Genomic DNA, 27,597 nt, shown 5'->3' on the forward strand with positions numbered 1-27,597 from the left:
AAGGATGGAGGGTAAGGTCCTAATTGAGAGAGCACTGAAATGATTTGGACTATTGGGAACAAAAGGATGGTTCAGGAATTCAACAGCAAATGTGGAGAAAGGGCAGAACCAGGTGGTCTTGGTGATGCAGAGGATGTCGGCTTGGATTAAAAGTCATGTATAGAACTATGACAGCAAATAGTTCAGCCCAAGAGTTAAGTGTAGACTGAACTCATTTCAAGCATTGATGGAGTCTATACCAAAGACAACCGTCACTTATTCTGACTTCACAATTGGGAACATGCTAAAATTGTAAGATTGGAAAAGGGATGTAGAAGAACTGATTCTTTACAATGGCATGAATACCAATGGACTTACTGCTTGATTTGTCAAAAACAGTAACTATTAGTAAAAACAATGGCTGCTCCATGGAAGTATCTTGCGGATGCCCTAGAGTAGAACCTGCAACCTTCTGGCAGAAAAATATGGCTCCTGCATGTCCAGAATGTATCCTACTGAGGAAAGGAAGGAAAATTAACTCCACTACTTAATTTCTCAAATTCTATTGTTACCGATTAAATTAATGGACTTGTTTGATGGAAATTGTATAATTTATTGCCACAAATAGTTGCATCCTGCAGATATCATCTAAGTCATGCTGTCTCAAAAGGCTCAGAAATAAGCCTTAAAAGGATGTAGCGTTAGTTTTGACAATTTGTATTCTCAGCTCAAATTGGTGCATTTAGTAACTCTCCACAGCTATATTAAAGCTAGTAAGATAACTGTCTTAAAAGGAAGAAATCAAGTTCAAAACAGTCAAATGGTTTTTGTAACTTACAGCAATTTTTATGTCTTGCATTGTACTGCTGCCACAAAACAACAAATTTCATGACATATGTCAGTGATAATAAACTTGATTCTGATTCAAGTTACGCACAAATCTCCGAAGGACAAAAATTCAGATTCTGAAACTGCAATCCTTGAACACTTCACCTGACAAGTTTTTCTACCTATTTTTCACAAGGGACAGTCTATGCACTTGGAGTGCTTTTCAGGTAAATCTGACTTTATTGGATTAATGTGAAAATCATAGAACCACTTCCAAAATTATGCTTCCATTTATTATTTCAATGGTTCATAAAAGGCTTTCCTGTAAACTGGCAAATACTTGGTAATCAGCCATGTACAGAGGCAGCATTTTCTGGGAAGAAACTTCTTGATCACCACTACTTGCTTCACTTCTCTCAAAGAACATGAAGAGCCCTGCTCTGAATGAAATATTCCTCACACTTTACAAAGTTGAACAAGGCTCAGATGAAATTCTGTTACAATGTTCTCTGTTATGGAATATCTCACTGGCAATGTCAAGGCATACAAGTCCAAATGGACAATAGGTTATGTTCCAGTGACCACTTGTGGAATGGTACCTCGACCGGGACTCAAATATTTTTGGCAAAGGGGGAAAATCAGTTGGAAGAAAACATTGTGCAGGGCTTGTAATCCTTTATACTTGCTCTGTTTAACCAAGATGTGAAGAAATGAACCATTAATCACTGGTTATAGGTTTACCTTTTAGTCAAAAAATTGACCTTAAATATCCTTACAGCTATAGTTCCCTTCCAGCAAATTAAGAACTATATTCCACAGAATTACATCAAAGAAACATCACATGCCAAATAGTTCTTGTCAATATTTATTTTCCACTCTAATTATCTTTCTCAACCCCATCTCTGTAATCTTTTACCCTCGTCTTGCTGATGTCTGCTTCAAGGCACCCTTTGTTATGGAGACATGCTTAGCTGCCCAGGTGACAATGATCTCCACATTCTCACCACTATAGTCCAAAGAAATTTCTTGTAAACTTGATCTATTAGCTCTTATCTTTTAACAATGTCCTCTTGGTCTAAAGTCACCCCTAAGTGGAAGCAGCATTTCAACACCACTCTATCAAACCCCTTCAAAACGTAATGACGTCTATTATGTCTCAATTTAAGTTTTCTTCCAAGAAATAAACCTCAACTTGCTCAATCTACACTGATGGTAGCATCCACTCAATCCTTGTAGCATGCTGTACATCTTTTAGGCTTTTGCTGAGTGCTTCAGTATTCACTTTTCAGAAGGCAGTAGCATAGTTATAAGCAGGTTTTTTTGTTAAAATAACTTTCTTCACTGTTTCAATAACACAGGACGTCTTAACCAACAATTTATAGACATGAGCACAGAATATTGAAGAAATTCTAGAAAGTAACTTCCAACCAATTGAAAATTTACAATTTGTTCATGTTCACTTTTAATTTAAAATAAATAAAAACATCTCCCTTCCATTGTCTGAAGATTGGCACATCATTTAATACATTTGGATATTGTATCCAACACAACCAGCAATGCAATAAGCACCAGAGCAATACAGCAAGTAGTATTCGCTTCATACACAATCATCCAAACAGAATTTTCAGGTTATTCACAAAAGAGATCTGCTTCCTTTATTGTATACATGTAACAATGGTATAGCTGTCAGAGGGGTGCAGTAATTAGCAGATGGGATCTGCAATCAACTTTGTATGAACTGTTCAATCAGGGATAATTAGAATAAAATGCCAGGACTTTATTGCCTCATGTTGAAATCAAAAGGGCGTATGATATACGGAAGATTTGGAAGTATCACATTATACCTGAACTGACTATAGTGGCACACATGAGCAAAATAAAAAGGACGGAAGGAATGAAAGGCAACTTGCACATTTGCAACAGCCTTCTAATCCTTGCCCCAAGCCATACTGTGCAGTCAGGCTGTCTATTACAAGGCAACAATTAGGCGGCCTAAGCAGAACACCTGGTACTCACAATCCTGAGCCTTCTGTGGCAGCTGACTGCAAACAACTCCCTGCAAGTGGTTGTGGCTCTCAACACTTGCTTGCCAGTCTGGAGATGATAAAGACCATTTTTCCTGCTCATGCTGCTTAGAAAGCTATTTATCATATATACAATCAAAAAAAATCTTTTTTCTCATCCCAGATTTTAAAACAAAAACTTCCTTCATGCAACTATCTAACAAAATGTATTCTCATATCTTTGTAATGAAGCAAGTACCAATGTTTGTTTTGGAACAAACTTTAACAAAATCTGATTGTTAGAAGTGGAAATCAAAGGAGTATTTGTGTTAAAATAATGATCATGTTTTCACAACAAACTTAAAGAACCTTGCTGTTACATTTCCAACTCTGGTGGAAGCTTTTACCTTCAACTACTTTATATCTTCAAATTGCAAAGGGATGTATCCCAGATGCTTACGCCATGATATTTAGTATATTTCAAATTATGTTGAGTCATCATTATCTCAGCCTACGAATTTACAATTTCTATCATGGATTACTGTTTTTACAACCTGCACAAACAGAAACCAATGCTGCTGCCATTTTCACAATTATATGCTCCTATGTTTTTTTGTATATACGATAGTTATAAGTCATGGCACTATTTACTCTGTTTTCTCTTCAATCATATATTTTAATAGAGGTTAACCAAATTGCCTCAGCATGTTATATTAACTGATCAACTGTAAAATCAGTCCAGAATGTCCAATGAAAAAATCTCCCCCTGTGCAGCTAGCACTTTTCTGTACCTCAAAATAATAGGCAGTATTTCTGAATGGGAAAAAAGGGAAGATATCATTAGCACTTCAAAGCCCATCTTCCTGTAAGGTTAAAAAATGCATGATGCAGACTTTAATCTTTCTGAAAATCTATGCACAGATTGAGCAGAAATGCATTTTTCACATGAATGCTAATACATTCTAAGAGGACAGCCTTTTTACTGCAGAAAGCAGGGAATGTGATAGAGACCAAACACATTATCATGGCCTTTGAACTGTTTAAAATTGTATCAAAGTGAAAATGATAAATAATTAACTGCTGCTGTATCTTATCACACAATGGTTTCAGACACATTCTTTTGAGTAGATTTCACATTAAAAAGTCTAGGAACTGAGAGAACGTGGGATTTTGGTAATTAACACAGCTGCATGACTAACCAAAAAAAGCACAAATCGTTGTGTAGAGAAAAGACAGCGTGCAAAACCTATGTAGTCCTCTGAAAACAGACTGCTAGAGGCAATGCAATAGATGTGTAAAAGTTCATTAATTAAACTGTTCTCCTGAAACAGATGGAACTGGCTAGCTGGACTCTAATTACTCGTAGCAGGAGCAGAGGCTTGCAGTTCTTAATGAGGTTCAATAAAACAGCTAATTGCACATCAATCACAATTAAAAGAACCCTGTAAGAAGAGTTGAGTCATCCTGCAACAGGTCAGGAAATTTGATAAGAAACCAACAGGCATAGCAAAACACAATAAAGATGCTTATACACACATAATTTTATGCTGCAAAAGATCAAAATAATTAAATGTGTAATATATTGTAGTAAAATATCACAATGCATTCAATTTGTTCAGAATTAATATTTTCACATTGACAATGTTCATCAACTTGCACTCAAGAGATAAATCCAAACCAATCTACCTAACCAGACTATACAGCAAGCATCTGTAATCTGTAGAAAGAAATGCAATGATTTGCAAGCAAAATCATGAGAACCTGCAATAGTTGTTTAAACGGTTATTTCTCCCAAGCAGCCAGGAAATAATGAATTATTTTGGAGAACTAAAACCAGAAAGAACCTCAGGTTTGAGAAGTTTAAAAGGAGCAACAAATAATCTGCTGGATGAACAGAGTGGGTTGAGGTCTTTAAATGGAAGCCTTCCTCGTGTATATTGAAAAAAATTTACATTCTCTTAGACAGGAATCCATTGGGACATAATCTTCACAATACATACTGCTGAAACATGACATGAACTTAAAAGTCTGCAAGCAGCTTTTATTAGTAATCAAATGAAATGAGTCAAATTTTGTGTCAGTGATTGAAGAATACTTTTGCATTTTGTATGAAGCTAGACACCATATGCCATGCGGAGACTCCATTACTTTATTCTGTGCTATCACTGTGAACCAGACACATTGGTAATCCCAATGGAAACACTGTCTCCTCACTGAGGTGAACAGCAAAATCTTGGGGATCTGTGAACATTAGATATTGTAACAATCCAGAGGCACAGCTGGTCAGCTGGTAGGAAGTGTCAAAGGTCAAAAAAGATACACTATTTCTGCATTTTGATTAATATTAACAGAGAATGGGAAATAAATATTAAAAAAATTACCTCTCTCAAGATTACAAGAACAAAATAGTGTGAAATATTATTGAAGGCAGCCAAAATGGAGGTTTAGCTTGATTCAGGAGGAAAGTTCAGGCTTTCAAAATCAATTACTTGCCACAATGGATCTCTTATATATAAACAGATGCAACATGGTTTGCAAATGACCACCAGTGCATGGACTTGAATGAACTTGTGATTGCTAGGGCTTTTACACAGTCTTGGCCGAAATGGATTTGACTAAAATGTATCAACCTCTAAGGCAAAAATAAATTTGACTTTCCAATAAATGGAAGGCCTATATTGCACACTGCATTTTATATTATATCAAGCTCTATTTTGTTTTAGAAATGAATATTTTGTTCTGGATAAGTTCAGTTTGAATGATCTTAATCTGTTGTTTTTAAAACAGTATGTGTAGATCCAAAAATTAACTACACAAATTTACTCAAAAAGATTGCGGTGCAATATCATTAAGATTCTCTACTTTAAATGCAGGATATCCAGGTACATAATTAGTTATAAAAAAACATCTTTATGGGGTATTTCAAATGTTGCATGCTATGTCCAAAGAACTCTTATTTTTTTTCCATTACGGAAGTGAAAGACAGATGCATTGGCAGAGGTAGTCACAATATAGTTGCTATTTATACTTCAGAACATTCTATCTTTAGCATGAAATGTACCTGATTTGAATCAGAGATCAGAGTTTTAGGGTATGATAAATTCTGAATCCAACTGGATTTCCAATTGGCAAGAATATTTTTCAGGGAGTCAACAACCCAGAAATGGCTGACCAAGTGCTGGTTGCAGTAAGCACAGTGATTTGGATTTTAACCTCATCCTCCAGAAAATATTTGTGGTTGGAAGGGCAACAGGGGATTTGGGACCTTCTGGACATGAAGTTTGATTATCTCACCCCAATGAAATTTAAAGGATAAAAGAAACCTGATTTAAAAAAAAAAGGAATTATGGAAAAGCATTGGATGAATTACAGCTCAGTTAGATAGAGGAAACAACTGGTAATAGGAAACAACAGGCAGGAGAAAGGTGATGATTAAAACAAAAGAATCAGAAGAAATAAGAAAAACTGACTCGAAATTTGCACAATAAAGTGGCATTTCTATGCAGAACTTCCAGTTTTTACCTCCATAACCAGCTGGGACTCTCACGCACACATGCATAAATGCAGAATTTTAGAACATCCATGTAGCTGATCACAATTGTCATTCCAAAATAAAAACTCACATTAGATTAGACCTGATGCATGTTGAAGAAATCAGTTCATCTCTATGGAGAGGAATGGCTGTGAAGGAGATAGGCAAGTTACAACTAAATTACACAGTTTGATTAAACTATATTAATTTAATTGTTGGTAATTGTGTATCCTTATGTATTAGTTTTTTTTCAATAATTTCTTTGATTTCTTAACAAATTAACTTTTTTATACATTTAAACTTTCACAAACATTCAAAAAGAATTCACGTAAAAAGACATGCATAACTGGGCATCTGGGAGATCCTGAGTGCCATAATTTCATAGCATATAATTTCAATCATGGGCTGGAATACCCTCCATTCTTTGAAAACCAGCAAACTAGATACCAATTATAATTTATAATGAAGTAAAATCTGATGAAGAACAACATAGGACTATGTACATACTAACAGTGGAAGCCTTGTGCTACAGAGTAATTGTACAAGAGATCATTAAAATTCTGAAGTCCCATCAGATCTAATTGGAATGACAGTGAATAATTAAGGAAGTGATACATTGTTGTTCTTAGTCATGGTGACATATCAGATATGGGAGGAGCAATTTGCATGAAAATTCCCTTCTTCAAATGAGAGAGTCCAGAAAATATGCATTAAAAAAGACTGAAGTGTCTGCAACCATCTTCTACCAGCTGTTCACCTCAGTCTCCTCCAAGGTTCCCACAAGCACAGATGTCTATCTACAACATATAATATCAAGAAACAGCTGCATGTACAGGAAAGAGAAGTCTGCATGCCTTGACAATATCCTGGCTGTGGTGTTTAAGACTAATGCTTCCAGTAGGTTGTTCCAGTATAAATACAACACCGTGATGAAACTAGCATTGTGGAAATCCATATTGAATTTCTTGCTGATCCTCCAGCTTCTCTAAAAAATCTGGTATGTCACAATGACTAAAAACAACAATGTATCAGGACCAGATGGCATCCCCGTGGAGACTGTCATAGTGAGTGGAACAGCACGAATGCAAAACTTCATCAACTTGTCAAAATATGAGTTAGAGGAAATTCAATAGCACCTAAAGAAGAAAAACATTACTAATATCGCCAAAATGAATATTGAGTATTGAGGTTCATGTTGCACAATGAATCCGGGGAAGTACTAAAGCAAAAGAAATAGTAGAAAATCATTTGGCCCCTATAGTGTGTTCCAGCATTCAATACATTCATAGACAATCTTTTAATCACGTTGCCATTTTCCTGCACCAATCGCACATCTCTCAGTTCCCTTATCTTTTGATTTGTCAGTGACAAAGCTTCCGCAGTTTTCTTGGGAAGAGAATTCCTTCTGGGTGAAGAAATACCTTCACTTCTAATTTGAAATGTTGATCTCTTATTTTGAGACTGTGACCCTGGTTCTTGCCCTCCAGCTAAGAGAAGCACCAACCTTGCATCTACACTGTTGCGCCCTGAAGGAATTTTACACATTTCAATAAAACCACCTCTCATTCTTTTTTTTTCTCCCTATTTGCTTAATCTCTTCCTGCATAACATCTCTCCCAATCCAGGAATCAGTCTGGTGAACCGTTGTTGTACTCCCATCACAAATATGTTTTTCCTTAGGTGTGGAAACCAGGCCTGTAACCACTAGTCCGCATGCTATCACACCAAGGTGCTGTATAATTCCAATGAGACTTATCTACTCTTGCACTCAAATTCCCTTACAATAATGGCCAGCATACCATTCATCTTTCTCATTGCATGCTGTACCTGCATTTTAACTTCAAGTGATTCATTTACAAGGATATATACCTTTCAATCTCTCACCATATAAAAAATAGTCTGCTTTTCTATTTGTTTTACCAAAATGCTACCAATCTTGAGTTTTTCAACATTATATTCCATCTGCCACGTCTTTACCTATTCACTTAGCTTGTCTATACTCACTGAAGCTTCTCTGCATCCTCCTCACAACCCACAGTGCCACCCAGCATCAGCAAATATATATATATTACAGATATATTGCACTTGGTCCCTCCCCATCCAAATCATTGATACAGATTGTGAACAGGTGGAGCCCCAGCACCAATCCCTCTGACACCCCACTAGTCACAGACCCTCCAATCTGAAGATGACTGGTTTATTCATTCAATTTTCTGTCCATTGATCAACCCTCAGTCCATGTCAGTAATTTTCCCTTAATCCAATGTGCTCTAATAACTGCTTGTACACCACCTTTGCAAAGACCTCTTGAAGATCCAAATACATGACCTTCACTTGTTTCCCCCTTATCTAATCTGCCATTCATAATCTCAAAAGACTTGTACAGATTTTTCAGACACTTTCATAAATTCATGTCACTCCATTTAATCCTGTTATTATTGACCAAGTGCCATGCTACCAGTTCCAGGAACCAGTAATCTTCAACTACTTCATTAACCTTTCCTCGTAATGTCAGAAGTGGTGACGTCACTGAGGTTAACAAGCTGTTCAGATCTATTTGCAATTGCTAATAAACTGAAACAGCTCATATCTACACATTGCAGGACTTGGGCAATAATCAAGCATGTCAAGGAACATACAATGTGCCAGGAAAAGCCTAACCATGGAAGTACTATTGATACTTATTTGACTATCAACAGTTTTGGGATCAACTCCGGTCAGCAAGTTAAGGGCACCAGCCAAATAAATGCCAAAACTACTAGGGCAAATATCAGGACAGTCGATGTTTCATGTTGAGACCCTTCATGTGGACTCGACCCAAAACATCGACTGTCCATGTCCCCTCCACAGATGCTGCCTGACCCACTGAGTTCCTCCAGTACTTTTTGTGTTGCTCCAGATTCCAGCATCTGTAATCTCATGTCTCCAGAGCAAATCACAGGGTACATATCCTACAGTTAATAGCTCATCACCAAACTTCACAAAGCCTCTCTACCACCAACTGGGTGCAACTAGTGAAGAACATGAAAATTAAATTTCAAAACTGAGAAATGCATGCTAATATTTTTGCTTTTGGAATTGAATCTTTTGCCTCGATATTGCAGTTTTTTAAAATATATCAATTATACTTTAGATACCCATCTCCAGACATTTTTGGTGATTAGAAACTAAGATCTAAGGAAATGATGCTTTTGAATAAGACCTGTACGATCGGTTTGTAAGACAAGCTTTTCACTGTACCTCGGTACAAATGACAATAATAAACCAATACCAATACCAATCAACTTGCAAATTATTACGTGCTCACTCTTGCAATTTAAATGAAATTTATAGTCAACTTTCAGCTTCTATTTCAGATCCAATTAAGTCTGTTTTTCCACTGCCTAATAGTTTTTCTTCACATTGTTATTTTCTTGAATTCTTACAAACACTTTACATCATCCACCTTTTTCCAATGCATATTATACTAAAGAAAAATATTGGTGGATGCTGGAAATCTGAAATGGAAGAGAAAATATTGGGAATACTCATATCAATCAGTATCTGAGGAGAGGGGAACTGCACCTTTTGTCAGAAGATGAAAACCTGCAGATGCTGGAAATCTGAAATTAAGAAAGAACATCGTTGGAACACTCAGCTGATTAGGCCTTATGTCAGAACTGGGATAACTTAAATATATTTTGAGATGCAGAGAAAATGAGAAGGGGAAAGAGAACAAAAGGGATGGTAATGTGATGAGGCAGAACTTAGGAAAGATTAAATGACAAAAGCAATTATTGGTGCAAGGTGAAAGTGGAGGTGTAGATAGAAATCTCTTTTAGTAAGTTTACACCCAATCAAATCTTAAAGGAAACTGATAAGTTTCCTTCTTCAACTTATGGAATTGGATCCTGTTTTTCTATTTTTGTGGCACAAAGGTTTCTAAGATGTCTATTTTTGGACAAGTAGAAAAAAAGGAGTTAACATCGTTATATGAGAATGCTGGTGGGTGGATAGGGAAAAGAGGCAAAATTAGATTAGATTGACAATGTAGTAAGGTGCTGGGAAAAGATGGGAAGAGGAGATGAGACCATGGCCATTGGAATTGGTTAAGGAGTCTAAAATTTTCAAAAGCAGCTTTGAAATGGAAGGTAATAGTGCAATAATATGGGAAATGGCTGCTGCAGAGAACTCTAGGGTAATCTTTTAGGAAAATCCTAAATAGTATTTAGCCACGATGTAACATTTTATTCTTATTCATGAGGACACTGGAAATGAGAAATGGCGACTAACTCCACTAACAAAAAAAATGGCAAATGCAGAGTCAGTGGAGCTGTTGGAGCCAGGCAAATGGCCAAGTGAAACAAGCTTTGGATCTAGGAGAATTCTTCACCCTCCCCCTTCCCCCCCCTCCAAACTGATGGCAAGGAAGCTGATGGTCAGGATGATGAATTTTAAAAAAAGTAGGCTGTGACTGACTACAAAATTTGTTAATAACTGAAATCTTTGGGCTGGTGAGGTTGTCAATGTCAAAAGGCAGCTGTGTATAGTATGAGATTGAAAGCTGGAGGGGCACCAGGATAGCTTAAGTGAAGAATTAAGTCTTATAATATTTAAAATTAATCAATGTATAGCTTAAATATTGGCCACTTTTGAGGTGAGATTGTGTGAATGAGGAAAAGGTGCTAAGCGTGACAGGAACTTAGTAATGAAGTCTATAAACAGCCATCATGTTTGTTTTAAATGGAATCAATCACCTGGTAGAAATTAGTTCATGTTGAATTGGTTTATTAGGCAGCATACGATTAGAAATAAATGCACCTTGGAGTAAATCATGTTTGTGACCAGTGATGTAATTTGATCATGAATTTGGATTTCTGCATCACACACTTACAGGTTGTCATGCCCTGTGTACAGCTCCTTTTAGAGTCATGTAGGGGAACTTGGATCACATCGACCCAGTGCACTGGGTTGTAGGATACCATAAACATTGTCATACCTGTGCAATGAAGTAAAAATGCCAAAATCCCTGGGGTCCTCCATCCTCCCGTTGCACTATCATCCTCTGGCTGCATCCCCCACAATCCACTGCCACCCACTTCCCCAGTGTATAGCTAACCTCTCACTGCCCTAATTCTCAAAGTACAGCAGATCCTTTATCTATTCCTCCTCTACAAATGCTACAGTTCCCTTCTGCCCACCCAGATTTTGCCATCCTGCTAAATAGTGCACAGCAATTTCTAGGCAATGATGGAATGAATAGATGGGAAATTTAAAAAAAATCTCATTCCAAGAACCAATATTCTTTCAGATGCTGGACCTGAACAATCTCATTCAGGCTGTACTGAAGGAGATAGCTCACAGAGATTAGTCTCAGTGGACAGGATAAAAGGATAATTATTGTAAAAAATATGGGAAAGGCTGTTCACATTGGTGGTTTGATAAGTCACCAGCAGATATAATGGTTGGCTTGGTACATGATTAAAATCTGAATCCAAAGAAACCTAAGTATCAGATCAAGGAAGTGAAGTGTCTTGTCACAGAAAAGGAGGTGAAAATGCAGGGCTATGTTTGAGTGGATGTGGAAAGCAATAGGATTTGAAGGTCATGAGGTAAGCAAGCATTAAGGAACTCAGACCCAGATTTTTCAGCATTGAGCCATAACTCCAGATAAACTGCAGAAACACACTGCTGTACTCTGTTAGTTTCAAACTTCAAAGTCAAAGTCGAGTCTATTGTCATATTGCAAAAGAACATGTATGTACAGGTGCAACGGAAAACTTACTTGCAGCAGCATCACAGGCACATACCATTATATAAGCAGCATTCATAAGAAAGATATAAATTAAACATAAATTATACACAATTTTTGCAAAAAAACCCACAATTAGAACAAAAAAAAAGTCCATTTTAGTGCATACTGATCAGAGTGGTAATAGTGTTGCTAAACTGTAATGGTGATTAGGATTTTCCCGGTTGATTCAAGAATTGAATGGTTGTGCAGAAGTCTGTTATGTATAAAAGTGTCCCCAGCACTCTTGTGCTTCATGTGTAAAAGTCAAAATGAATTATTTTGATTAGAAACATGCAAATTTTCTAATAATCTTAAAGGATTATCATTCTCACATTGCTGAGAGTCCTAGAAGGCAGCCAGGTCTTTTGACCATCACACGCAGCAGTGTCAATGCTAAAGCTTAGAAAGAAACAGCAGTTCTATTCTGAGTTCTCATTTATCAAAAGAGTTGCAATAGAAATGGTGCAACATTAAACAAGGAACAAAAGAAAAAAATCATAGCTGGCAAAACACCCATTATGTATACACAACGATAGACAAAAGAATATCATGGTCAATAGACTGGGTGAAAAACAGAATATAGAATGAAAATCCACAACATGGCTTCAAGTCCACACAGCTGAATAACTGCCTCCATAAAACCATGTAATATCACCTAAAAGCTCTGCCTTGCGTGACTTATTACAGAAAAGAACAGATTAAAGCTATTGATTCTTGCCTGGAGATGGGTCTCAGCATCAGAACATGGGTAAACAGCACAAGCAGCTTGCTAAACTATTGATCCTTCTTGGCAGGGAACCAGCACTTCAAAAATGAAGGTCAGCACACTTTTATTAAAGTATTACTGGCTGGTGGAGTGCTCACTGGGGTGTACCAAGAGAAGTGTGAACCAAGACAACCTCAGCTCTTGCCGAAAACTCCAGCAACCAACTTGTCAGGTACTGGTTTACAACGCTTGACCCTGCAGGTGTATATGTCATGCTAAATCTCGAACTTTTCACTGGACAAGCAAACAAAGATATTGGGGATGGCAGCATAAGTCAAAATTATTGATTGTACTGCTTCTACCAATAAGTTAAAATGTCACAAACTGCATATGGTGTAATCCTCTATTGGATCAGTTTCATACCTGGAATGTAATTGTTTCAGTCAGTGTCAATTTTTATTTTAGTACACTGATTATCTGTCAGAACACTCTATTTTAAAACTTAACAGTGTGATTGGCTTGATGTAGTAAAGTTAATAAAAATTTGGAAAAACTGTGCACCCCATGGTGAGGGTTTTGCACTGCTAGATGCTCAATCAAGCAAGAGCACTGTCATCTATATCATGTTCTAAACATTATGTTCCCATTATTGTTTTAGTGCATGTTCCAAATATGAAACAACCAAAATCAAAAGTATTATTCTTTTTCTTTTTTATTAGCTGTGTTTCCTTTCTGAAAATTGTCCTCATCACTTCTGTAATGGAATCATGAAAGCGTTCATGCTCCCAACTATGATGGAGCAAAATTGTCCTCAATAATTGCCTACATTAAACCAGAGTGGTCAGTAACTGTGATGCTTTAACTATTTACAATAATGCAGTGCTATTACACTGCAAGGTCCTGATGATTCCTTTCATCAAATACCAGCCATAATGTTGTCTGCGTTCACTATATAATATGAATAACAACTTCTATATATTTGTCATATATTCTAAAGTACTACTATGTAAAGTCTTTTTCCATTTTAAAATTTATTTCAGGGTCTTAAAAATTATCAATCATAGAAGACCAAGACCCACGCTGAATTGAATCCATCCTAAAAATCCACTCTAAAGCCACACTAAAAATCAGATATGGAAAAGTTTTCTCAGAATGCTGGGAAAACTTAACAATTCCACTTATACAGATCACAGTAGAAAACGTGAAACAAATGACAAATGAATTTCTGCAGTATGTTGGGTCATTAATTAAGTTGGATTATGGTAAGTGTGCCATTAACAACAGCCTTAGATTCAATCAAAATTAAATTTACATTTATTGAAGGTTTTATAGGATAAGGTTGGGTCTGAACAATCCATAGTGCATAGTTAGGATTGAATATTGAGGGTTAGAGGGTCAGAGAGTCAGAGTCACATTGCATAGAAACAGGCCCTTCAGCTTACCAGGTCCCTGCAGACCATCTTGTATCATGTTATATGAATCCCATTTACCAGTACATGGCTCATAGCCTTTTATGCCTTGATGACTCAAGTGCTCATCCAGGTACTTTTCAAATGCTGTGAGAGTACCTGGCTCTGCCATCCAGGCAGTGCATTCCAGATTACAACAAAACTCAGATTGCAAAAGCTGCTTCTCAGATTTCCTCTGAACGTCTTGCCCCTTACCCCAACTGTATGCTCTCTAGTTTTAAACATCTCTGCGATGGGGAAAAGTTTCATGATATCTATCCTATCTCTGTCCCTCATGATTTTGTATACCTCTTAGATCTCAGCCTCCTCTGCTCCAAGGGAAACAGTTCAGGGAGTATGGAAGACGACACATTAGCCACTCCAATCAAGTAAATGGTCCACTTAATCCCACATTCTGATAGTCTTCAAGAGTTATGCATTAGCAGGGTAAGCAATGTGCCACCTAAAACAGGCATACAACTGCTTTAATAAGCAAACCAGCCTCCCATCAACAATTGTAAGGAATCCACTGCAAAGATTGAGCCCCAATTAAAGTTTGTGCCTTGTTTTCTTCCCAGAGTAGAGGGACCTTGGCTGCTCTAACCAATAATCCTTACAGTTATCATAAAATACTGCTTAGAAGAGTTATGTTTTAGTGGAGCATGGCCTGCCCTTGAATAATGTGGGTTGCTGTTGGCTTCTACTCTCCCACAGCCAGCACCCTCACATTCAACTTCTCCTCCCGTCACTGGGCTTTGCCCAAGAGGTCTCTATCCATCAAACTGGTACTTCACTCCAGTGGGACAGTGCAGCTAGTAGAGCTGCTGCCTCCCAGCACCAGTGACCTGGATTCAATCCTGATCTCTGGTTCTGTGTGGAGTTTTCATTTTCTCTGCACAACCATGCGGGTCTCATCCAAATACTCAGGTTTCCTCTTACATCCCAAAGATGTGCATGTTGGTGGGTCAATTGCCAAATCTAAACAGCCCCAAGTGTATAGGTAAATGGTAGAATCTGAGAGGAATCCATGTAAATACAGAGAGAATAGGTTACAGGAAAAATTATTGGGAGAATGGGATTGCTCTGTGAGCTGGCATGGACTCAATGGGACGAATGACCTTTTTCTATGTTGTAAGGAAACATGGAAAGTTGCACCAACTTTCCATTTGTCACATACAGTTTACACTTTACACTCAAATTAAGCTTAATGCTGAATTTGGCTTGAGGCTCAGGCACTAATCAGTTTTGGCCACAAGTCAATTTTTAGCTGCAACAGTTCAAAAATGTGAAATCAGGATCTTTCGAAAAAGCTGTAAACTATTGCTGAATGAACATAAATCATGACGTTTGCAGAATAATGTGGGGAATGCTTTCTGTGACTAACCAAGAAAAAAAAGACAAGCAGATGCCCACTGAGATGAATAAGAAAGAAAAAAAAAATTGGAAAACTAGCTTGCCTGGCTTTCCATACTATTCTCTGAATTGTACCACTCATCACATTCAAACAAAGCTGATCAAAATCAACAGGCCAAGAACACAGTGACATGTGCTAGATCATAAACATTTGCATCTCATGACAATGCTTCTTCCAAGATGGGCTATGTTCTATCCTTTGAATATCCTCCTTACTTCTGTCACAAATTAATAGGAAATAAGCTGAGCCACCATTTCATGAGTGAAGAAGTGATCACCCCTTACTGAACTCATCCCTACATTGCTTCTCCTTTTTTCTCTGTAGAGTGCTGCACTGCATTTCACTTTGGGACACATATCACTGTTGCCCATACAATTCACTACCAGGTATATGCACCCACTGACTTCAATATCTTTAAAGATTTGAATCAGACCTGCTCTAAATCTACAACTCACCACTGAATCTAAATCCCAAGGCACAAACTTCATCGTCATGCACTATGCACTTGTATATCATTCTTTTTGTTATTCTCTAGATCTAAATTTTCCTTTCTGTAATGTATAAATCGAAGAATATTATGGCCTCAACAAAGGCTTGTATAACACTGCTGTTGTAGATTTAGTTTTATATTGATCAATTATGACCATATAACCTGGAACGCTACTCTCTTTGACCACAGCTGCCTTCAATGGCCATTCCCAAGCCTCTCTTCATCCCTGCCACCTTTAAATTGCATATAACCAAACTTTATGTAAATTTTATGCCCTGGGTGCAGAACAGACAGTATCTGCAATAAAAGATATTTGGAAGTCTTTCATTTGTTTTTTTTATTATTAAATCTGCCAAGAACATCTGCAATCTGCTTTCTTCTACAGCCCTGATTCTACCACACAATTTCTTGTCACATGAACTATTGTCTATGCCCTGCATCAAATGCTGTTAACTCCACTGGAATGTAGTATTTACGATACCTTTCATCAATGGAATCTTTGGCCAATTTGCATCATTTCTTACAATATCCCTCTTGATACCATGGAATGCAATTTCAGCACAGTTTCCTTACTGCATTAACAGAAGTTAGTGGAAGCCAAAAGAGTGGCGTCAACAAGATCTCTCCAATCCATTGCTTTAGCAACTTCAAAAAAATCTGGACCAGTTTTGCCAAACAACTCATACATTATCTGAAGCTGTGTTGAGTTTTCAATATCAAGCACAAGCATTCTAAAGTGATCTTTAGTAGCATCCATGCTTTACATTAATCTCCCGAAATAGAATGAATTTAATCCTGGTGCTTTTATAATATGTTTTTTTTGATAGAACAACTTCTGCTTGAGCTGAGGAATATGTTTAAGCAGATAGGAAGGAGTATAAAGAACGTAAGCTCAAGGTTGGGGTTCCTCACGCCTGCATGAGGAGTCATGTCATGCCCATACAAGTACCTGAAGTCTTACTGGTGCTTCTCTCAAATTCAAAGTGTCTTGAAACTGCTTGATAATAATGCAATCATTTTAAGAAAGATAAATATCTATCATACAAGTTAAAAATCAAATCACGAAGTTTAATGTCTGTCTAAAATGCCAAAAAAATGATTGCTCTCAGATTCAGACTTGCTGGCAAGTTATCAACAACTCAAGCTTCTGAACATAAAAGCACAGAGGTATACATTATGCACATTCCAATATGCAGAGGAATGTGTGTGCTAGCAAGAAAACATCTTGACGTCTCCCTATAAATTTTTTTCTGAATTCCAGAAGCTGTGAGGACTTGGGTCATCACTCATTTGGATATAAAGAAAGACAAATTATGCACAAATGTCACAGATAAAAATCATACAGGATGAAGTACATTTTCCAATAGCAGGTCAAATTAATTGGGGCAATCTTTGTTAAGTATTTAAATTTTTTCTGTCCCAATTCAAATTTCATGACATTAGGTATGTGCTTTCAGTTAATGTATTAACAAATTAAAAATGCCAATGCTAAAAAATGGTGTGACTAGAAAATAAGGTACCTTATTCACTCAAACTGGAAGGAATTTATGCCTTCAGCTATGAATTTATTTCAACGAACACATAAAAGAATTCCCATATCAATTTTAGGCTCCACTTTATGTACATAAAAATGTGAAATTCCTTCTATTACTGTTTTTCACACTGAGGGAGCAGGTGATTTGCTGCTCATCTTTTACCACTGTTTCCCTTCCGATAACCAGCAGGAGTTGAACAACAAGGACCACGTGGTAATGATTTATCCAATTTCCTCCTACCTTCCCCTACAAGGGAAAATGGTATATTACATTTCTTCCAGTATTATGCAATTGAAAATTTACTCCCCACGCCCTCCCACTGCTTTCGCTCCCCCCCCCCCCACCACCCAACCCTACGCTGCTAAATGTGAAGTACAATAATGACCATTTCCAGGTCGATTCACGTATTCCACAAAATTTGATCAGATAATTCCCATGTCAGTTATCACGGTGATCCTGGCATGATTTCCACATCAGAGACATGGGGAAGACATCATTCTATGCTCCTTTTGCTCCCATTAGGCGAGAAAATTACTTGCATTCGTCCTTTGGCCACTTCCTCCACCCTAATCTTCAGGCATCACATAACTGGCTTCTGCCCAACCCCATAAACCCCCCCCCCCCCAATAAAAAGTGCCAGTCTGTCCAAACCTTGTATTCCCCAACATGGCTGTCTTCCCATCCCATCCACTCCAGAATCACATGCCAATCTTCTCACAATCCAACCTCATTTCCAAACACCAACTTCTGGTCTTCTGATCCCAATTACTCTACCAAACCCCCCAACCAAATATTGGGCTCCGATACTTCCCTCATATCATGCCTGGCCATAAAACAATCTCAAGTGGGTCTGTGGCCAATGCCTACTTGAACCTGGTCTCAGGAGTACCAAGAGTACCAAGCAGCAAATTTTCAGTCAGCTGCACCCAAGGTAACTTAAGTTTTCAGTAAAACAATAATGACCAAAATGATTGCTTCCAGTTTGCTGCCATGTCATTCTAGTGCATCCCAATTTCTAGGTAATAGTATTTTCTATGTAGATAGGTTAACATTAAATGTACATTTCAAGTTAAGTAGATAAAATTTTACGATATTAATCAGTTGCAGGCCATCCCCAGGTTATGTACACCCCTACATACAAGTGAGCTCCCATAATATTAAATTCAAAAGTCTGCATATGTACATATGTTCATTCCTACAAACTGCAGGTATCTTTCTTTCTCTCTCTCTCTCTCTCTCTCTCTCTCTCTCTCTCTCCACTTTTAGTAATTGTTCTTTCTTATTAGTCTTATATGCTTTTGATGCCAATCATTACAATACTGTGGAGGTAAGGTTACCATTTTGTGCATTTTCCAACTTACGCACAGAATCTGTAAAAAATGGAACCCATTCGTTCCCGGAGGTAGCCTGTAACCGGATTATCCAAAATGGATACAGATTTTGTGTTCTGGCTCTTCTGTGGGACTGGCTGCAGAATTTAATGTTTTCCAATGGTTGTTGCCAAACACTGCACCTACTTTCCTACTATAATAGTTCAGACGCATAAGTATTGCCCCTGGGGATTGAATCTCAAGCCTTTGCTTCAGGAACAAAGGGAGATGCATTCCCTGATGGACCTTGCTCTCTGATGGCAGTACACAGTAAATGCCGTTCAGCAGACTGTGACAGCATGTGGTTGCACTTGTGTCTGTTGTGGGATCTGTAACAGGAATTTGCTAATGCTATTTCTTTCACAGCAGCTTTATTCTAATTCATATCTTTGTGTATGGCTGAAAAGAGGGTCACAACATGAAAGTTCAAAAGTGAAGTCTAATTAGATGAGATTGAAAAAAAGTAGCAACATTGGATTCCATCTTAATTTTTATATAAAAGGTGTTACCTCAAACAAGCTAAAATTAACTTTTTTGAAAAACAAACTTAATGGAAACAGTCTCACTGGTATGTTAATCATACTGTAATTCAAATGACATGTTACTTCTAAACCTTTCTAAATACAGCCTGTGTTAATTGAATGATCATATTGTAAACTATAACAATAAAATATGTCAAAGAACAATTCTAGATAAAAAATGAAACCCCTTCAATTACAAGTCAGCTAGAACATATTTTGTGCAGGATGTTCCAGTAAATGCTTTAGCTTTCTATTTTACTACTTTCATTTCTTATTTAGGGCTTTTGTTTTTTTACAGCACATTTCTACTTCTACAGAACCTTGAAAAAGCAGATGAATTCAATATAACCATTCAATCTAGTACGAATATTTCAAGAACTATTGATGGATTAATGTTTCTCCCCACTCCAAGATACAAGAAGCAACTGTCCTAATTCCAAACGTTATATCTGCTGTCTTCAATAATTCTTTTATATTGCAGCTCATCAGTGGTAGAATCATTCTATTACCGATTCTACTGCCAATGTTATAAACTTGGCACAGCAGATTTTTAAAGCTTCTTTTATGCCATAATTGTGAGATTAGGCTCAGGTAGCTATGGCAAGTTACAGAAGGTTGAAAATGTAACAGAGACATCTGCACTGGATGCAAAATTTAAACTGGAAAAGACATTGCACAAGTAAACAGGTGATTTAGTGGCGCCCTAGCAGTGTACAGCCCATAAAAATGTACTATTTTTGAAAGGCCAACACATGCACATATAGGCATAAAACTGCCAATCAACTTCAAGTGATTAAAAAGAAAAGACAATTATCTCAGTTCTATGCAAATCATTAAAAATAAATGTCACTATGATTATCTACAATGTGGAGCTATACCTTATTCAGAGCAGTATAAAAGGCTATATAAAGAACATTACAATTTCTACGCAGAAAGTCCTATCTTCTTGATACTGTTGTGATGCTAATTATTGTAATGGATTAGTTGGGAGATGTTGTCAATAATGTTCATTGTACATGAAGACTTTTCTTTCTCTGCCCCCCCAACACCCCCCACCACCACCAAATAAGACAACTATTTTTATTGCCAGGAAGAGAATGAAAATTCAAACTTGTACACGGACATATTCACATGGTACATCAAATAACAAGTTATTTCTTTTACAAGAAAATTAAATTTAGTACAACTTAGTAAAATATTAAATTGATTTAGCCACTGCAAATCTAAATCTGCATTCTCTGCTCAATTCCTTTTTACAAATGAATCCTTCTGGTGTTAGCCTTGACAATAAACAGAAAACAGATCGCTTTGCCTGTAATTTTAGTGGTGGTAGACTTTTTGCCCAAATGACTGCAATGCATACTCTAGGCTAAACAAAGAGCAGTGAACATTTAAGTTGCTGTGGTAACACATCCTTCGATATTGTCCTTCACTCAGCTGTAGTATTCATTGTAGGCTTTGTGTCTTATCAGATTTCTTTTGCAACCTGCTGGCTGCAGAGTCTAACCTTTTTTCTTCTACCTCTCTCCAATTGAGATGCAAATTAATCTCCTCTGTTGATTAAATTCTCCTTAATCTAACTGTCAAGTGCAGATGTAATCAGAGTTTACAGTTCTTGCAATAAGAACTGTCACAACGAGGGAGCGTTTTTTGTTCACAGATGAATTATGAAAAGGGCAAGATAGGCATTTTCCTCAACTTTACAGTATCTACAGCTTATGTAACATGTAAAAAATTGTCCTATAAATATACTGTACAGGTATTATTTAATTTGCTGAGCTAAAGTTCTTAATTTGGATTTTTAATAGGCAGAATGAGCATAAATTATTGCTTCTTCATACTCTGCACTGAAAACACACTAAATAAAGTAGCCAGCGGGATGTTCAAGAAAAACTGTGCAGCAATGCAACGGTGCTTCATGGTACCAACATGTAAAATTACCTCTATCTTTTATTTTAACAATGTCAATTCACTAACTCCCATTCATTAACAAGGAAATGAAATTCATTGAAGCTCAGGAGAACACAATGAAAGTTGACCTCAACAAAATAATGCTAGTTTCATCCATTTCTTCTACTACGAATACCACCTCAGGATGATTTCCCATTCAACTCAGCAAAGACAGAGTTAACAAATGCAATCTTTACAATACCAAACACAAGCTCCTCTTATATTTGTCCCCTTCTTAGAATCATCATGGGATGCAAGATATCGTTGCTAAGCTACACGTTTCTGAATATGCCATTTTTAACACGAGAATTAAGTCCAAAATCTATTCGGGTCCCAACAGAACAGACCACATATAATGAACGAATATTGACAGGAACATGACATTACTCGATCAATAAGTTTATGGAAATCAAAACAAACCTTAACGAAGTCCACACCACATTGTATTAGAAGAAAAAAAGGATACAAGCTCTGGTAGAGGGGTATGAGACATTTCACAGCTCGACTAGCATTGATGCCTGTGGCACGGACGAGACTTGGCAGAAGTTTTTCATTTACAATGGCTCCATCAAAGAGGGGACCAAAAAATGGGACCTGAAACATATCAAGCACATTTATGGTTAAGGGCTTCCATGTAGTTAATCATTGGATGCAGAACATATGGTTTTTAAACACGTGTTATGTGAGCCCACACATAAACACATAACTGCACAACAATTAACCCTCATTCATTTTATATAAAATCTTTCATGTAGGTCATGCTATTATACAATTAATAACCTTTGAAAAGACAAATATTATATAACAGCTAAGCATTATCTTCGGCAGTGATGCCTCATCGCTCACTTCAAGGATGAATGCTTCCACAGATTTAGGACTATTTCTGGAACCACAAAATTGCCGGAAGGTACAAGCATTTTCTCATAGGTCAGCTGCCTGCTAGCAGGAGTTCTTAAAAAGGCTTTAATATTAACCCATTCCCTGATCCAAAATGTGCTAATGTGACATTAAGGTTCTCCAGATGCCACTACTTTTATGGAGGCAAGTTTCACAGTGCTGAATACCTTTTAATTATATTTAAATTGTCTCCCTTTCACTGCTGGAAGCCCAAGAGCTGCCAGCTTCAGAGATTGCTTCCATTCCCAGCAGTCTTAGCAAGCCAAGAGCAGGGCTCCTCTCCACCCATCCCTCAATGAAGCTTTTAGCTTCACATCTACAAATCACAGCCTCCCTGCACCTCCCTCCCAAGTGCCAACTTACACAGACCACAATCTCTTTTCACTATTGGGAATACAAGAAACATCTCAGAAATAATCTAAACTGGCAATCATAAGGAAGGGAAGAACGCAGAAAAACTGTATTCACCAGTGAGTTGTACTGTGAAAACAGTTGGATTTGCAAGCTGACAAATCTCTGAGCCCTGAAGGACTTCATCTTAGGGTCTTATAAGTAGCTGGTGAGATAGTTGATGCATTTCCTTTAAATTTCCAAAATTCTCTCTATTTCTGAAAGGTTTAACTGGATTGAAAACTAATAAATCCAACTCCTTTATCCAAAAAGACAGGAAAAACAGAAAGCAGATCTGTTAGTTTAACATCTGTCATTGGGAAAAGGTTAGAAATTATTATTAAAGATGTTATGGCAAGGTTCTTAAAAGAAATCAAAATAATCAGGGAAAGTTAAACATGGTTTTGGGAAAGAAAAATCTGTGAAGTTAAGTGGAATTATACTAGATTTACAGAAGGTATTTAATAAGGTGTCATGTCAAAAGTTATCACAGGGACAACGAAAGCTCATTGTGCAGGAGGTAACATATTGGCATGGAAAGAAGGTTAGCTGACTTGCCATAAGTGGATCTATTTCTGGTTGACAAGATGTAAAAATGGATTGGTGCTGGTTTCAACATTTTACAATTTATTTAAATAACTTGAAGGCACTGAAAATATGGTTGCTAAATTTGCTGATGTCATAAAGATAGGTAGGAAAGCAAGTTGTGAAGATAGATATATGGAGGTTCCTAAGAGACAGTTTAAATGAGTAATTAAAAATTTGGAGAAAAATGTGAAATTATTTATTTTGACTGGGAAAATAAAAGAATCAGAGTATCTGGATGGTGAAAAATTAGAGAATTCTGAGATGCAGAGGGATCTGGGGGTCCATGCAGGTAAAGCAAGTAATTAGGAAAGATAACAAAATGTTATCTTGCATCGTTATGAGAATTGTTCTAGTTGCGAGACTTGGAACTCTCTTCCACAAAGGACAATGGAGTCTTTGAATATTCCTTAAGGCAGAGATAGATAGGTACTCGATAAAAAGGGTTATCAAAGATACACAGGAATGCATAATTGAGGTCAAATTCAGGTTAGCCATGATGTTATTACATGGCAGAGCAGGCTTGAATGTAAGTAGCCTACTCACGCTCCTGATACATAAGCATTTCCAACATCCTTCCTGCTTTAGCAACATCCAATTCCCTTGATCCAGCATCACAATATCTGAGCCTTTTCCCTCAACCAAAGTAATGCCAAATCCCATACCGTCATCATTAATAATGCTCCCTCTTCCCACCACACAAACCATATTTTGATATTCCACTCAATCACCTTTGTTCCATAGCTAAACCTCCCCCCATCCCACAAAAAGTATCCAAGCACTGATCCCAGACCCTCAATCCCTCAATTGCAGGGCACCAAGATTTGTCTACTGGAAAAAGAGACCCACGTTCAGGTTCGTCAATGGCCTTGCTGTGTTCTTCACTCTTTTTGGTCTCCCTGCACATTTTTATCAAAACCTGACATGTAAAGAGATAGTAGGACTGCTGACCGAAAGCTTGATCAAACAGCTATTTTTTAAGTGTCAAAGGATTCAAGAAAAGCTCAGTGAAGCAAGATAAAGCAAGAGCAGGTCAGAGGCTGGTATCCTTGCAGGAAGTGAATTCCTTTCAGCATCCTATCCAGAGAACGATGGACCATGCCTCACTTACCTGGATGACTGCAGCTCTAATGACAACCAAGAAGTTCACTATCATCAGGATAAAAGAGCCTGGTTGAATGGTGCACCATCTACTACCCCTAACATTAATTCCTTCCACCATCATTACACTGTGGCTTCAGAATCTGCCATCTACAAAATGCATTGCAGTTACTTGCCAAGACTACTTTGATCGCACCTCCTAAACTCATGATTTTCACCACCAAGAAGGATAAAGGCAGCTGGCACATGGGAACACCACTTTCTGATCCTTCTCTAAGTCACACACCATCCTGAAATGGAATTACATTGCTGTTTTCTTTCTTTCTCTCTCTCTCTCTCTGTCGAAATCTTGCAATTCACAACCCAGCAGAGCTGTAAGAAATTGTTCACCAGAGGATTACAGCAGTTCAAGGAAGCAGCTCACCATCAAGGGCAATAAATTCTGGCCACCAATGTCTGCATTCCATAAAATGAATAATAAATTGAGGCAAGCTCTTTCTTTTAACATTATTCAATTGCTTACTGGTCCCTCAACAAATTCTACCTTCAATGAATGTTTTGTAGTAAAATGATAAGATCCTCTCAGAAGTCCTGCATAGACTAAATATGCTTCTGGGTAACAGTCACACGGATTTCTGAAACCTTATGAAATGTGATTCACCACCTAGTGGAGTTGTGTAGCATAGCCTTGGCTTGACCCCATAAGGAGCAGAACTCCATAGTCAAGCCAAACTAGTTTTAGAAGGCACTAGTTCAGCTCTACTAAGCACTTTTTAAACAGAGTTCCTTGGAGAGAGACCACATTATCCTCCCTGTACTCTCAGCATATTAAATAGCTTAACAGCTGGGGAGGGGACTCTGCAAATCTGTAAATTCTGTATTGGCTAGGAGAATTCTAATCTGATCTCGGCAATACAAACGACTCATTGTCTGATGCCGTAACTACCATTTTAAAATGGTAGTGCCACTTGTTTTGAAACAAATGGTTTTAGGTTTGTGACATGATGGTCCAATACTTTCCTTGATTTTCTACAATTACTGCTAAATTACAGCACAAGAAACCTGTGTTATTTTCACTGAATGTTTTCTGGAGGGTAAGCGGCAATGCAGTGGATGCACAATCATGGCAAACAAGATTAAAACTAATATAGTGGACAATGACAGAAGCACCTATGTTACTGGGAACATTTGTTGCATTGAATTGATTTAAAGCTACATATCTTCCAACATGCATCTCTGACTTTAGGATCCAACTCATGTCATTGGATCACAGTGAAGTGAGAGAAAAATGTAGTATTTTACAAGAAACAGCAACTCCTGCCACAGTTGCTTTGTTTGGCATGGCATCTGCAAAACTCCAGGGGGAAAAAAAAGTCTATATAATGCAAGGAGAGTCTACTGACAATTATCAGTATTTCAAACCACAATTTTTTCCATCTGGACATGGACTTATTGAACAAATAAATGCCACTTATTATTCTCCTGTCATGCAATTACTACCGGATGACTGAGACAGTCATTGAATAAGCAGACAAAAGGAATAAAAAAAAACTCTTGCGCTCAGGGAATTCCTCTAATTAGAGTTGGCAGCACATTTCAACAGGAATTTCATTTTATTTAACATCTGCATCTGACAGCTGTCTTTCCAAGTAATTCTCATCAATATAATTCAGGTTGAATATCTTGACTGAAACTAGCAGATTCTGATCAAATTAAAAAGTGTGTCTAAAATGCACATTGTAACTTCCTTTCATGCAACTTCACAGTTGCCTTCCAACAAGTTCATAACAATAGTTGTAAGAGGGTCTCTGAGGTTTCAGCTTATACTCAGACTCCCTTATGAATACCATACAGTGGAACATCAACTAAATTGCTGCACAGCAAAAGAGAGTTCAGGGGCAGTTCTTTCCAGTTGATATCACAGAATCTAAGGTCACATTTTGAATGGAACAAAACAAAATCTGTGCACGCATCTATTCCCACTTCTTATACAAGAGGCCGCATGCTCTTTTTTTTGCTGTGAATAGATTTGAGCCCAGGTCTTTTATACCACACAATGAGAATCCTTCTTGTCAATTATATACAGCAGTATTTGCTCCTGATCTTTGGGGAATTTGTGACACATCATCATTTTAATAAATGCATTCCAGTTATAAATGACAAAATAATCTGATGACAATTAAAATTCACTGAATAATATAAATAGTTAACAAATGATATTTTGTGGGTTGAAGGAAAAAAAATCTTTAATATAGAATAAGGTACATACCAATTTTATTTTCAAGGATGCAGGTTCTCCCTTCTACTTCCACTCCCCCCCCCCCCACCCCCAATAGGCTTATCTGGGCATCAACTTAGAGTTAATTCATTACGATCTTATTTTAAGTACAAGGTACCAGAGAAGGACATGTGCCTTGCTTATATCTTATATAAAAGGGTTTTGTGCATACAAATTCTGTACTATAATTATTTTAGGTAGAAGTCTGATAATGTTGACCAAATGGGGTCTGAGTAAGCTTATACTTGATACCAAATGGCTGAGCATTAATTACACTTCACTAACTGCAAACTAAATGGCATTGTGTCCAGGGGAACCCGTAGTATGTCCCTAGTGGCATTTGCAGTGAACTAAGCTTGTACAACGTTCTTGGCCCCATTCTGTAAGCAGCTTTTGCAGTTATTGTTTTCAGTATCCTCCATACATCTGTGACGCGTGTTGTATTGGCAGACTTTCTATTCTTCTTGAAAAAGGTTTTGTTTGAGGAAGGATTGTGTTGCAGTTCATGATAATTGCATCACTTAATTAATGAAGACAAAAAAATGTGCAAATCAATGCATGGTTGCCAAGCACTGAATAAAGACAAGAAAGGCGGACATTAGTAACAAAAGTAAAAGCTATTTTATCAGATAACTTCTCTGATGTTAATATGCTTAATTTTAAAAAGACATTTCACTTTAACATTTGTCCATGCATATCTCATATGTCAACAGACATCAGTTAAACAAATAAGCAGCATGTTTGAAACCCTGTCCACAGCTATGTCTGTTTCCATGGATTCTGTAACCTGATAAAGG

At 37.3% G+C, this 27,597-nt stretch overlaps 1 protein-coding gene across 1 annotated transcript in view; it reads right to left on the minus strand.

The window, feature by feature from the left end:
* Positions 1-27,597, minus strand: part of ralgapa2 (Ral GTPase activating protein catalytic subunit alpha 2) — a 355,144-nt gene that overhangs the window by 87,271 nt on the left and 240,276 nt on the right. Inside the window, exon 39 of the mRNA XM_052010999.1 lies at positions 22,016-22,143. Coding sequence (XP_051866959.1) covers positions 22,016-22,143 — 128 coding nt within the window. The remainder of the gene's footprint in view (positions 1-22,015; positions 22,144-27,597) is intronic.

Source organism: Pristis pectinata, chromosome 3 (assembly GCF_009764475.1).
Source record: "Pristis pectinata isolate sPriPec2 chromosome 3, sPriPec2.1.pri, whole genome shotgun sequence".
Lineage (NCBI taxonomy): Eukaryota > Metazoa > Chordata > Chondrichthyes > Rhinopristiformes > Pristidae > Pristis > Pristis pectinata.